We start from the raw sequence: 12,202 nt of genomic DNA, 5'->3' as shown, positions 1-12,202 counted from the left end.
AACTGCTGTCCAATTTGTACACCTTTATGAACATCGTTTTAACAGAACTGCATTTTTAAAACAGACTGTATAACCATGATATTTCAACCTGACCATCATCATAGCTACTTATACATACTGAAAAAGGAAATAACATTTGGATAATAGCAATTATTGCCAATATTTATACTTTCTTCTGGCATTTTAAGTAAGTTTTTGACTATACCTGATATTTACAGGTACACCGTAGTGACAGATTTCCCCCCCCCCCCCCCCAGCCAGCAGTTACTTTGGGAACGGAATTCATTTTAAACATACCGGGCTAAACAAAGGACAGAATTTCACCTCTGACACACGCGTCCCTCTGCAGCAAACGCAGACATAGTTACAAGATGGAGTCACATCCAACAGTGATGAGCCAAACAGGTCTGCATATGAAGAACTGTTCCGCAACACCAGGCAAAGAGGAAGTGGCTGAGGGACGAAGGCCGGACTGCAGCGCAGCGCCATGCAAAGCCTATCGCATGAAAGCTTCTGGACAAGGAGGGGATTCCAGGCTCAACGTCCCCATGTGATCCTGCTCTATGCACATGGTAGCAGTTTTTAGCAAAAAGCCCGAAGGGGTGAGCGAGGAACAATGCGGGTGCAAGGTGGAATCCTGTCAGCTGCTCCTGACGCCGCGGCAGGAGCCACAGGGGGTGGAGTTCACACAAGCCAGCCGACACACAAAACAATGGATGGCATCAGGAAGCTTCTGACCAGGCTAAAATCCTGGCGAAAACACAGCATGCACTATTCTAGGAGACAACGCCAGGAGAGGGTCTCCCAGCTGAGGCGGGCTCGCGGGGTGTGGCTTCCCCTGCTCTTCCGAGTGTCTTCAGCGATGGGGGATGGGGGGATGCCTGTTCTCATGACGACGGAGAGTCTGCACAGTGATCACTTGGCTCTGTACAGTCACTGTGCCTAGAACAAGAAGAGATGAAGGACACATTCAAGTCAGACTGCTCTCACAGCTTGCTTACTGTCATTAGTGAAATTTTCATTTACTGAGTCATCGGTGTGTGTGGTATGATGCATCACATGTGAACGTACAAAAGGGCACTCATAGCTAAAACTCTAAATTCAGACGCAACACACAATATAGATTCCTAGCGATACTTACTTGGACTTTTTCCATTTCGATTCATTCTGCTTAACCTGTAGGAGCAAGTAGTAAAAAACACCAATAACTTTGGGAAGCAGAGTTCTCCTTGCCTGTTAATTCATGTATTGTGAAGGTGAAATGGTCTAATAATCTATTAAATGAACCATATGTTAGTTTATGCCAAAGCCAAACACAGACTGACTGGACACACACTTTTACACTGGTCAACCCACATATCCACAGATGGAGCTTACACACAACCATCTCTAAGCAGCAGTAGCAACTAAAAGAGCGTGAACTAAAACAATGAAGGTAAAATTATATTTAACTGGTAACAATTGGTCATGTCAGCTCAAAAGAGGAGTACACCAAGAAACGATAAAACTCTTCAATAAAATGTTAATTGGCTTTCTCTGTCTGAGATCCTGAATGGCTTTTGAATACTAACAGGAAATCAGGAAACAGGAAAGTGCCAATAAAATTCATAACTGTGGTTTGGTAAGCGCCCAGGGTGGAAGTCGTATGAAGTACAAAGAGCTGTTCTTTCATAAACAGCTCCACAGCTCACTTAAATGAGTCATTAACGAGATACTGGAGGCCGGCAGGCCATGTGTAAGCCACCGGGTACACAGCTAATCCTAATTTTAAGAGCTATGTAATGAGAAAGTGGGGCTACTTTCTTCCTCAAGTTCTCACATGTTCCTTCAAACTCTTCCTTCAGAACCAGTATGCTCACACGCAGTAACTAGCCTGGGCTAAGAGGCACAGGGACATGAGAAACCAGGAGAGATCTTGTATCCGTGGATCCTGGATGTGTACACTGCTATTTTGCTCGTGTGATTTCTTACCACTTCACAACCACATTCATCTCCACAATGCCTAGGGCATAAATCTCAACTTAAAACATGGGTATATTTCCCATCTGATATCCTTGTGTGTGCATTTTGTGTTGCGTTTCTTTCTGTACTTACATTGGCTATGGATATCTCAGCCGGCCCTGCACGTAGAAATGTTTACGTGTTACAGAGGAAAGATTTCCAAAAAAGGAACATTCATGTGAAGCAGTGACTTATTCTACAGTCCTTCTCATTAAGTGGGTAAAAAACAGCTTCCACACTGAACAAAAAGTACAGGCAGTCCTTGAATTACGAACGTCCCACTTTTGTACAACCCGTAGTTACCATTTAAAAAATTTTTTTAAAAAGTATTACTAGGAAGGTGATCAAAAATCATAAATATTCTGATAAAGTGATATGCAGCTACTCGTGTTATGAACACTGGTTCATATGGTGGAAAGAATACTTTAGAATCTTGTCTATGCATCTAAGTCTTTCTGCTAATGTCATGCACACGTATTTTCTACGAGATGTACGTTGCTTTGGAGAAAAGCATCTGCTAAATGAATAAACATAAATGTGAAGCCTACTATACTAAAAGATCAAATTACATACAATGGTTCTAATAACAAATGGGTGCTACTTTCCAACGCAAACATTGCACGTCTACAGCGGTTCGTTGGCTTCTGGGCGCGTGAGCCCGAGGTAGGACAAAGACTTTGTTCTTTTCAGCCGGACTGTCACGCCTACGCCCACTACCTCGCCCTGAACATCTACACCTGCCCGGAGTCAGAGCAGCAGGGTATAACGAAGCCACGCCTGCACACCCTGGTTGCAGAATCTCATTTGAGAAACCCGTCTCTCCAGTGCTCTGGAGTGGACCCACGGGAACCTACCTATCCTTCCAAGTCACTCGTTCTCCTCAATCCCTCGTTCCCACTCCTGACGTCCACAACTCCCGACACTAGCCTTGCCTCCTCGACTACGACATCAGATTCTCCCCAAGACCTACGTTTGTGCATCGTGCATTAACAATACAGATCCCGTGATTGGATCCACACACAAACACCTGTCTCCTGCCCGCTCAGTATGACATGGATCGCATTGCTGTTAAGTGTCTTGTGTGTGTTACTGCATCTGACTTTAATTTTTTTGTTTTTTTTTTTTAAAAAATTAAAGACAAAAGCAGTAACACACACATAAACGATCACAATTGAAACTAAAGTGGATATAAAGCAATCGTGAAAATGTGAAACGGCAACAAACGTTGGAAAAGCAAACATTAAAGTTTGTTTTTTTATACACACACACGCACTCTCTCCTCCTCTCTCTATTATAAATACTGTAGTTATATTTATTATTATTGTTATTACATTATTACGTTGTATTATTACTGTATTGTTATATTAAAGATGTTTTTGTGTATCTGGAAGTGTTCCTTTAATGTATTTTATGTATAGAAAGGAACACGATATACTATATTCTAAGAAACATTTGACTAACTGATGTTAGACACAGACCTTACCTAACTTTTCCGACTTACGTAGAAATCTGATTTAAAGACAGACTGAGGAACGGAACTCGTTCGTAATCTGGGGACTGCCTGTAGCAGTACAATAACGAGTACTACACAACAACAACATGAGCTACTTTGGCACAGATTTTTCTAGATTGATGACTAGATGGCAATCCCATACATTTCTGATTAGATCAATAAACAGTCAAGCAACATAGCGGAGTGTGCACATGGAATGTGAAATGAATAGATGTGATGATACCCAACCCAAAGTTAAGAACACTCAGCTGACTCTTACCCCTGTCCTTCCCATTCTGCATCTTGTCATCTTCTTCCTCACAGCCATCATCTACTTGATAACCAGAAACATAAGCTATTTAGACATTGAAATCAAGAGCTGTACCAGACAATTTCAGCACAGACCAGGAGACAGTCACAGTCCACACCAGTAACAGACTATTCCACAAAGAGAACAATTTCAACATGGTCTACTGCAGCACACAGTGAAGTTTCCTGCTGAAATCTGCACTTAAAAAAAAAAAACACAAAGAAAGTAATTTTTATGCTGCACATTCACAATCAAACATAAAAAAAAAAAAACCCAAAAATGACCATTAAAAGCAACTGAGGACTAATGCTTTTTAAAGCTTGTTTGGTGATTTAATGGATTCCAGTTCCACTCCAAAGAAGAAGAATGGATCTTTGAAGTTCTGCCAGCGATGGGCTCTTTTCCATTCTGTATTGCTTGTACTGCCATTTCTTTCTCACTCAATGAAACATATGTCCCAGCATGTACTGACGTATCACTTGGACATTAAAGAGGCTTAGCTGTCTGTAGTCTCCCAGTATAACTTTTTAAAGTGAAAATTTCATTAAAAAGCTGTTTACAACCACTGAAAGGGCAAATTTCCCTAAAATTGCATTAATTTCAACTGAAATGTAGACACTACAGACCAGATGCACAGTGTGCTCAACATTTAAGATCCGTCATGTCCTATTCGGACTACAGAGCTGTCTATGTAAACTGGTGGTTCTTCACTTACCAGAGTGGAGTTCTTTCACCAGTGAAGACATGGTGTTTGTAATAGAATCAGCTGCCACTAAAAGGTCATTCCTAAGATTTCGACGGGCACCTGAAATGCAGATTTGCAGAGAATATGACATGATCTTTTTGTTAGGTATCTGGATCTACTAAAGACACAGTAGAGGTCCATTCCGTAAAGGCAAGAGATCAATTTCACATTTCAGACTTTCTTGGAAGTCCAATCATCCATTACATGACAACTTGGGACCAGAAACAGTCAAACACACTCCCAGTTTGGTTTCAAAAATCTGCCCCAGCACTTGTACTCTGCCATTTATAGAGTCATTTCCACCACACAGATGGACAGGGAGGAGATGAGACAACTGGATGGCGACCAGCTGTACCTCATCCCAGCACACAGACTCAGAGTGGTAGTGGATCTGGCAGGACGTGGGCAGCTTACCCTGAGCGAAGGCTTCCTGGACATCCCCTCCGACGCCTGCTAAGGAGTCTTGGGGCACGTGGGTAGGTGTGGAGCCAGCTGATGTGGAGCGGACGGGCATGGGCATGGGGCGGCTGGCTCCATGACTGGGTGAGGCATGGGGCGAGTTGGCAGCCTGGGCCTGTGAGGCATGGAGGACATTGAAAACAATGAGAACCGACCTTCTCGTTAAGCAGACAAACAAATCCACACACAGTAACACAATTAACCAAGGCTGCTTTTACATGACACTTTCAGCATTTACTGATGGTTGAATAATCACACCTTTTAAAGAATTAAAAAAATGGATGTGCAAGTATTACAGCCTTTTTTAACACAGTGTTTCTCTTCACGTGCTTCAATCCACCCTGTGCAATAATTTAAATTGCAAGAAAGCACTCATGATGCCTTTCCCTCAGAAGGCCAGCATATGAATCCCATATGATCAGCACAATGTGTTTTTTATCAGACCCTTCCCACTCAAGTTGGCCAAAATGTATATTGATATAACAAAAGGGTGGGGGAACCCTCTAGCCTGTTTACAAAATGGAGGCTAATCAGCTTTTTTCTCCCAACCTGGCATTAGCAGTACTGTTAGAATTGTAAATGGGCACTTTGTCCATATGATCTATGCCCAGCAAGTGGCACGATGCCACACAGCAGATGGCCTGCGGCACAATCACTCTCCCTGTTAGAAGAGATTACGTTAGCGGAAGCCTTACATTTACATTTCACATTTATTCATTTAGGAGACGTTTCCCTCCGAAGCGACGTGCATCTCGGAGAAAAACAAAGGAACACAGCAGTACAGCTTGGGGATTTGTCTCACCACGAGACCAAGGTGCACATTACCTCGTTTTACCCACAGGTTAGAGTAGTATCATGGCTGCGGCGATCAACAGCTCACGTCTCCAACACAGCTAACCTCCATGTTTGGACTCAGTTCCCTATACGTGGCTGCATGTTTGCAACTTAAAGCGTTCTAAATATTCTATCTTTAAATCTTAAAACGCAGTTCATATATCTAATTTGACACTTCTTTATAGTTCCATCTTGAAACTTCTAAAATAATTTTTCCCTTTAATTTGTCAACAAGAAATGTCTTTGATGGGGGGGAAAAAAAAATATTACAAACATGAATTTTTTATATGACTTGTTGACTGGCTTGTAAAATCTCTGCAAGAATGAAAATGAATTATGTCCAACAGCTTTTTTTCCTTTGCAGGAAAAGCGAGGAATAAAACAAAATAAATCCCAGAAATGTGTGCTTGCAATGGGACACGAGTTTGTGAAAGAAAAAAAATGAGTAGATGATTATGATGAGTGAAACATCACAATGTGGAAACTAATGAGGGCTCCAACGAAGAGCATGGTGACAGCAGGGTCTATGACAACATGAAAAAGGGCAGCAACAGGTTGTTCCTTACAGCTGCTGACAGCTGCACTCAATCACAGAGACACCACAAATGGTGACCATTTCTCCTGCAAAGTTGCCCAATGCTCTCACCAATCAGCCACGCTGCAGGTGGAGGTAATAACCAGGCTACTGCACATAGTAATCATTGTTGATAAATTGAAACCAGGTTGGCTCCTTTTTTCCTTCTTGGCACAGAGCAGTAATTCGCACAGATGTGAATCAAGTTTCTCCACTAATCCCACTCCTGCTGGGAGAGCAGGAATACTTTTTTCGTACAAAAATAAATAACTGTACCACTCTAGAGAGAAGAAAAACCCTTTCATGCTACCATAGACAAAAAGGCAACTGGAAATAATGCCCAGTTTGTCTGTTTGAGATTTACTACGCATTTACCAGAAAAATAAACTTCTGGCATGGGTATAGAATGAATAATCAGGGTAGTAAAAGAGATTTGAAAGTGTGAGGAGACAGTGTGTTGCTGCACGTTAACCAAAGGTAAGGATTACCCTTCAACATCTGAGTAAATGGGAAAAGGGACAAACTCCCAGCCCTGGCAGGAATGCAATAAAAGCCTGTCCGCAGACAAAAATATGGGCAGCATGGTGGCACAGCAAGTAGCGCTGCTGTATCACAGCACCTGAGTAGTGCAAGAGGACATGAGTTCGATTCCTACTCAGTCTGTGTGGAGTTTACACATTCTCCCTGTGTCTGTGTGGGTTTCCTCCCACCATCCAAAGACATGCTGTTCAAGTTCCCCCATAGTGTGCGAGTGACAGAGAGAGTGTGTTCCACTGATGTATGAATGAGTGACCAATTGTAAGTAGTGTATCTAGCAGTGTAAGTCACTGGGGTGAATAAGTTGTGTGGGCTGATAACACTACAGAGTCCACTGGAAGTTGCTTTGGAGAAAAGCATCTACTAAATAAATGAATGTAAGTAGGAAGCTGATTTTTCTTAACAATAAGCACTGATCTTGTTGGAATGAATGTCAAACACCTGTCACTATTCACTTTGTCCTGCCCATTACTCTACGGGTCCTTCGGATCAATTTTTCCCCACGTGTAATACAACAACAATGACCTTGTGGTTCACACAAAGGATAACTTCGATGTTCTGCTTTGACTGTGAATACTGAAAGTTGTCTATTCAGAACAATTCATAAAAGCGATCTGCTATGTTAAGACCGAAAATCTTACTGAAATAGCTTACACAAAAAATGTTTGTCTTCAAAGCCACAAAGTTTGCTTGGAATGAGACTATCTCATATGGAACTGAAGAAATACATGCTAACTTTAACTACTGAAAAAAACATTATGGCAAACGAGTGCTGGATCCTCTGAACAGGACTAAAATAAAGTATTCGTTGGCCAGCACTTACAGCTGTGACCGCATTTATTCCGGAATGAAATTTAAGTATGAAAGTGTTTCGGCTTCAGACCTTCATCAACATGTATATGCATTAATGAAACAAACAGGAAGCAATATCACATTACTCAATTTCACATAGGAAGAAAAATGACTGGACGGAAGACCGTTTACATTAAAACATGACCAAATGTCCTATGTCAAACCAACTCATTAGGAGATTTCATTATGAGACATGATTGCTCGCTATAGGTAGGGGGTTTCAAAAATGCCACCACCGTAACACAGAACAAAACCTTACAACTGAGAAAGAAAATATCACAAGCTAGGATATTTCATATACTCAATATCAGAAAAAACAAGAGGAAACGGAGGAAAAAAAAAAAGAAAAAAAAGAGGACAAACAAATAGGAACATAAGTGAGAAATGAAAGTGAAAATCCCAAGCAATAGAGATTAAAGTGTTAATTGCAAGAAAAATGTTGGGGAAACATCCTTGTTCATACCCAACAGAAATACCGTGTTCAACATACGAAAATACCATGATTCCCTTTGGAGGAAGTGTTTATCCCTGTCACTACCTCTTCTGTGTTTTAGTACAATTCAGCCCCCATAAACCACAATGAACCCACTCTGTGCCCCAATTTAACAACATGTTTTGCTACCGGGGATTTGCACTCAATTTTCCTGGTAGTGCGTTTACGATAGATGTTTAGTTATTCTTGTTTGAAGGGAATATTGTTTTTTTCTCTACATAGTACCAGCCAGGCATAGTAAACCACGTATGCAGTGAGGCAGGTGATGCTGCTGTTGACTTTGAGGAGCCGATCAGAACGGGGGTGTTTGAGGGCATCCACCATCACCATGGTATTACAACACACATAGTTCAGGAACCTGTAGTTTCACACACACACACACACACACACACACACACACACACACACACACACACACGTGTGTGTGTGTTGTCCTCGGTCCACTGATTTTTCCTTTTTACATGAAACTGTGTGACATGACATTGTATGGTCCCTATTCACTTACATTTTGCTAGAAACTAAAGATGGCCTGAGGGAGCAATATACTTTACAGTATTCCACACAATTTCCCCCTATATAAAACAACCCACTTGAAATTGAAACAGAATTATAAAAAAAATATTTGCATAATTTTATGTATATTTTTATATGAAAAATACATGACATGCAGTGGTATTGTCATTCCAGGGGCTCACTGTAAGGTACTAGATGAGTAAATTTTTACATAATTAATGGTACTTGTAGTTTACTTGAAAAAGGTGTAACTGCATTTGCATTTAAGAGAAACTTAACTATTTTTAATATTAAAGACGAATGCAAGGTGCATATAGAGGAGTGGTGTACAACGCTAATAAAGTCCACTGTTGTGTGTTGAACTGTGTTACTGTTCGACAGCAGAACAACAAAATACTGGGTCATGCCCAGTTAGACACAGAATGACAAGTTTTTGAAGTGCTGTTCTTTGGGGAAGATAAACGAGAGAGTGGACAGGAAACAGGTTTGTGTGCAGCCAGGGTGATGAGCCATTCCAAATCTGGAATCCATGTGGCATGCTTCTCAGGAGCCGTGACCCAGCCAGAACAGAGCATTCGCAGCATGTTGGCAACACCAAGGCCACGGTGGGGCCGCACAGAGAGAAAGCTTGCTGTGCACCAATTGAGATTAGAGTTTTTGGGACACTTACGGCCTGTTTCTGTTCTTCATCCTACGAGGCAGCAGTCAGAGGAGGCAAAAGGAGAAGGATAGATGGATGAGAAAAAGGAAAGTAAAACAAGAGAGTACAAAGGAAATGAGAAGCAGAAATTCACATGTTAAGGCAACACATTTAAACAATCTGTTAAGTAGAAGAGAGGACATACACCACTACCAGAACAGGCTGTGTGAAAATACAATGTGGCAAAAATAATTTAAGCCCTTTATTCATTCTTTACACACACATCACACATATTATTTAAGTGTCTCGAGTATCACATGTTCAACATTATTTCGCACAATTTTGCACAACATCACAGCTAGTGGCCATGCTAAAGGAGAGGCCCAAAGCTCACTGAGACCAGAGCACCAGCTCTTCAGTGCCCTCTAGTGCTGAAGCCGTACAGAGTAGGGCTATGGAGCGAACTGTCTCTACCCGGCAAGGTCGCGGGCTGCTTTAAGAGGAATCCACTAAATCACTAAATGTTAACTCCCAAAATCAGTGCTGAACTAAACAACTCCTACTTGGTACGAATTCCATACTACTATCACACAGTCAGCAAAGCCCATATAATATCGCAAAAGGGCCAAACACACACATTAAAGAAATAAATGTCTTTCAAGCCAGTATGAACACCATTTAAAAAAAAAAAAAAGGTTTACAATAAAAGGTTTTCCTTTTCTACATTTACATTTATTCATTCAGCAGACAGAAAAACAAGAAAAAAATACAATGAAATTTAATAAAGATACACAAAAATGATACATAAGACATACAAAAATACACAATGACCAGACATGTACAAGGGCATCCATTGGCATAAAGTTGCCAGTAAATTATCAGTGACAAATCCAGTGGATGAAAAAAAAATAGCAATGTATTAACACTAGAAGCTTTGAGCATAGAGATGAGACCGACTTGGAATCGATGTACATACAAAGAGCGCAGCAGTCACTCTGGGCAAACGTGCTGTCGGGGCATCCTGTGAGCACTGCTGCAAGCTAAGTCCCTCTTACCTTGAGCAGCTTCATGAGTCCCTCCAGCTGCACCATGAGCTCCCTCCTGCTCTCCTGCAGGGCTGACATGCGCTGCTCCAGCTCATCCTTCCTCTGCCTACAACACACACAAACAAACAGAGGGTGCTGTCTGACATGGCTCCTTACAGGGTTTTCAGTTCACCTAATTAAGAACTAAGTGTACTTGAAATTATGTTATGTAACGGCATGTCAAAGTATACATGCAGTGCTGCTTTGTCCTAAAAGCTACAGTTCAGTACACTTCCATATACTTGTACAAACTGCTTTTTTTAAGAGTACATATGGGACATCAAGGTCGGTTTTGTGATAGACCGTACACTCTGTTTGTAACTCCTCATATTACGAACAGCCCAATTTCATATTTTTGAAGATATAAACATTTTCAAGTTCATTTATGTTGGTATTTAATAAGAGGAAGAATCTTGAACATGCCTATAGGGTAAATTGGGCAACAATCAGCTTTGATTTGATTTTGGGCGACATACTTTTATTTTCGGCCATTTTAAAAAGTTTTTCATTTTCGTTTTAAGGTAACTCAAGTTAATAAAACATTAAAATAAAAACTCTGAAAAGATTTTTATTACTGGTATATGCAAGATATTTATATAACCTGTACTTAAATATATGAATGTCTGTATTACTAAATTTTTGTCTTAATGGTAAAAGCGACTTATGAAGTAACATTTCCAAGCAGATTTCTGGTCCTGAATGTGCTCATGAACTGTGGCGCAAGTGTACTTAGCATGTGACCTTTCCATTTTAGCAACAAAAAATACTATAGTCTAAGCGTTTCTAAGTTGTTTTAATCTTTTTTAGGGATTGGTCTTGGTTGTGAGGAAAAACAAAGATCATTTCCCTCTCGGGCATCAGGCAGCAATATCCGGAGTTAGTTTAATGTACCTCCATCCTGGAAAGTGTGACATGAATAAGAAGAGATGCAGTGGATTATGACTGCTTTGGCCTCAATGGTGCGGCTTCAAAAAGTGTTAGTATTGGGTTCAGTCAGAACCAATCTGGACAGCACATGTCAGAATGCCATCAGAATGGCATCACATTGCCATCTCGCCACCATTCCAAGTACACCATTGTTTCTCAGTGCCCTTGGAAAAGCCAACTTTTAGTCCTGCATGAAATATCAAATTGCTTTATAAATACAAGCTGTACACTGGGATTTGTTCATTTTTTGCATTGCTAGACAAGCAGATATTCATAATTCCAAGGTTAGTCTGTAAACATGAGTTGTGCTAGACATTGCTAAATAGAGTTTAAGTACCTATCTGAATTACACAGCTACAAATCCGTAGAGAGGCACGAGGTTTGCGATGCTTGATGTCGTTACTCTGCTATGTCTTAAAGTTTGAACAAGGGGTACACATCTAGACTGTGGCTATGGTTTCATCCTCACTACAGACATCGATCAAGTACCCCAAAGTCAACACCCTGGTGCTGTTACTCAGGGTGACATTTACATAGCAAACGTCTCCCTGGAACTTGACGTTAAGCACTCCATCAAGGTCACGTCCACGAGGGGGGTCCGCAGCAACCTGGGACTGCTGCAAAACCCCTTATTCATTTAGTAGTTTGGAATTCAGAGCTACACCGTGTATGTTATATGTAAAATAAATAACTGCCTTTAGAAGCCCAGTGGCGCAGCAATAATTAATGCTTTTCAGATG

General features: G+C 41.1%; 1 protein-coding gene across 9 annotated transcripts in view; it reads right to left on the bottom strand.

The window, feature by feature from the left end:
- Window positions 1-249: 249 nt before the first annotated feature.
- The window catches only part of dtnba (dystrobrevin, beta a), a 93,731-nt gene continuing 81,778 nt past the window's right edge, over window positions 250-12,202 (bottom strand). For 6 of the 9 annotated variants that reach the window (XM_018743765.2, XM_018743772.2, XM_018743768.2 and 3 more), the window contains 8 exons: window positions 10,506-10,602; window positions 9,481-9,501; window positions 4,963-5,122; window positions 4,519-4,608; window positions 3,774-3,827; window positions 2,095-2,120; window positions 1,142-1,176; window positions 250-942 (listed from right to left, as the gene is read on the bottom strand). In XM_018743765.2, the coding sequence (XP_018599281.1) occupies window positions 888-942; window positions 1,142-1,176; window positions 2,095-2,120; window positions 3,774-3,827; window positions 4,519-4,608; window positions 4,963-5,122; window positions 9,481-9,501; window positions 10,506-10,602 (538 nt within the window). In that variant the 3' untranslated portion in view covers window positions 250-887. The remainder of the gene's footprint in view (window positions 943-1,141; window positions 1,177-2,094; window positions 2,121-3,773; window positions 3,828-4,518; window positions 4,609-4,962; window positions 5,123-9,480; window positions 9,502-10,505; window positions 10,603-12,202) is intronic. The other 3 variants (XM_018743771.2, XM_018743773.2, XM_018743770.2) reach the window with 2 other exon arrangements.

The sequence above is a fragment of the Scleropages formosus genome, chromosome 1 (genome assembly GCF_900964775.1).
Source record: "Scleropages formosus chromosome 1, fSclFor1.1, whole genome shotgun sequence".
NCBI classification, from domain to species: Eukaryota; Metazoa; Chordata; class Actinopteri; order Osteoglossiformes; family Osteoglossidae; genus Scleropages; species Scleropages formosus.
Note: the sequence above shows the minus strand (reverse complement) of the source record. Positions and strands in the feature narration are given on the sequence as shown.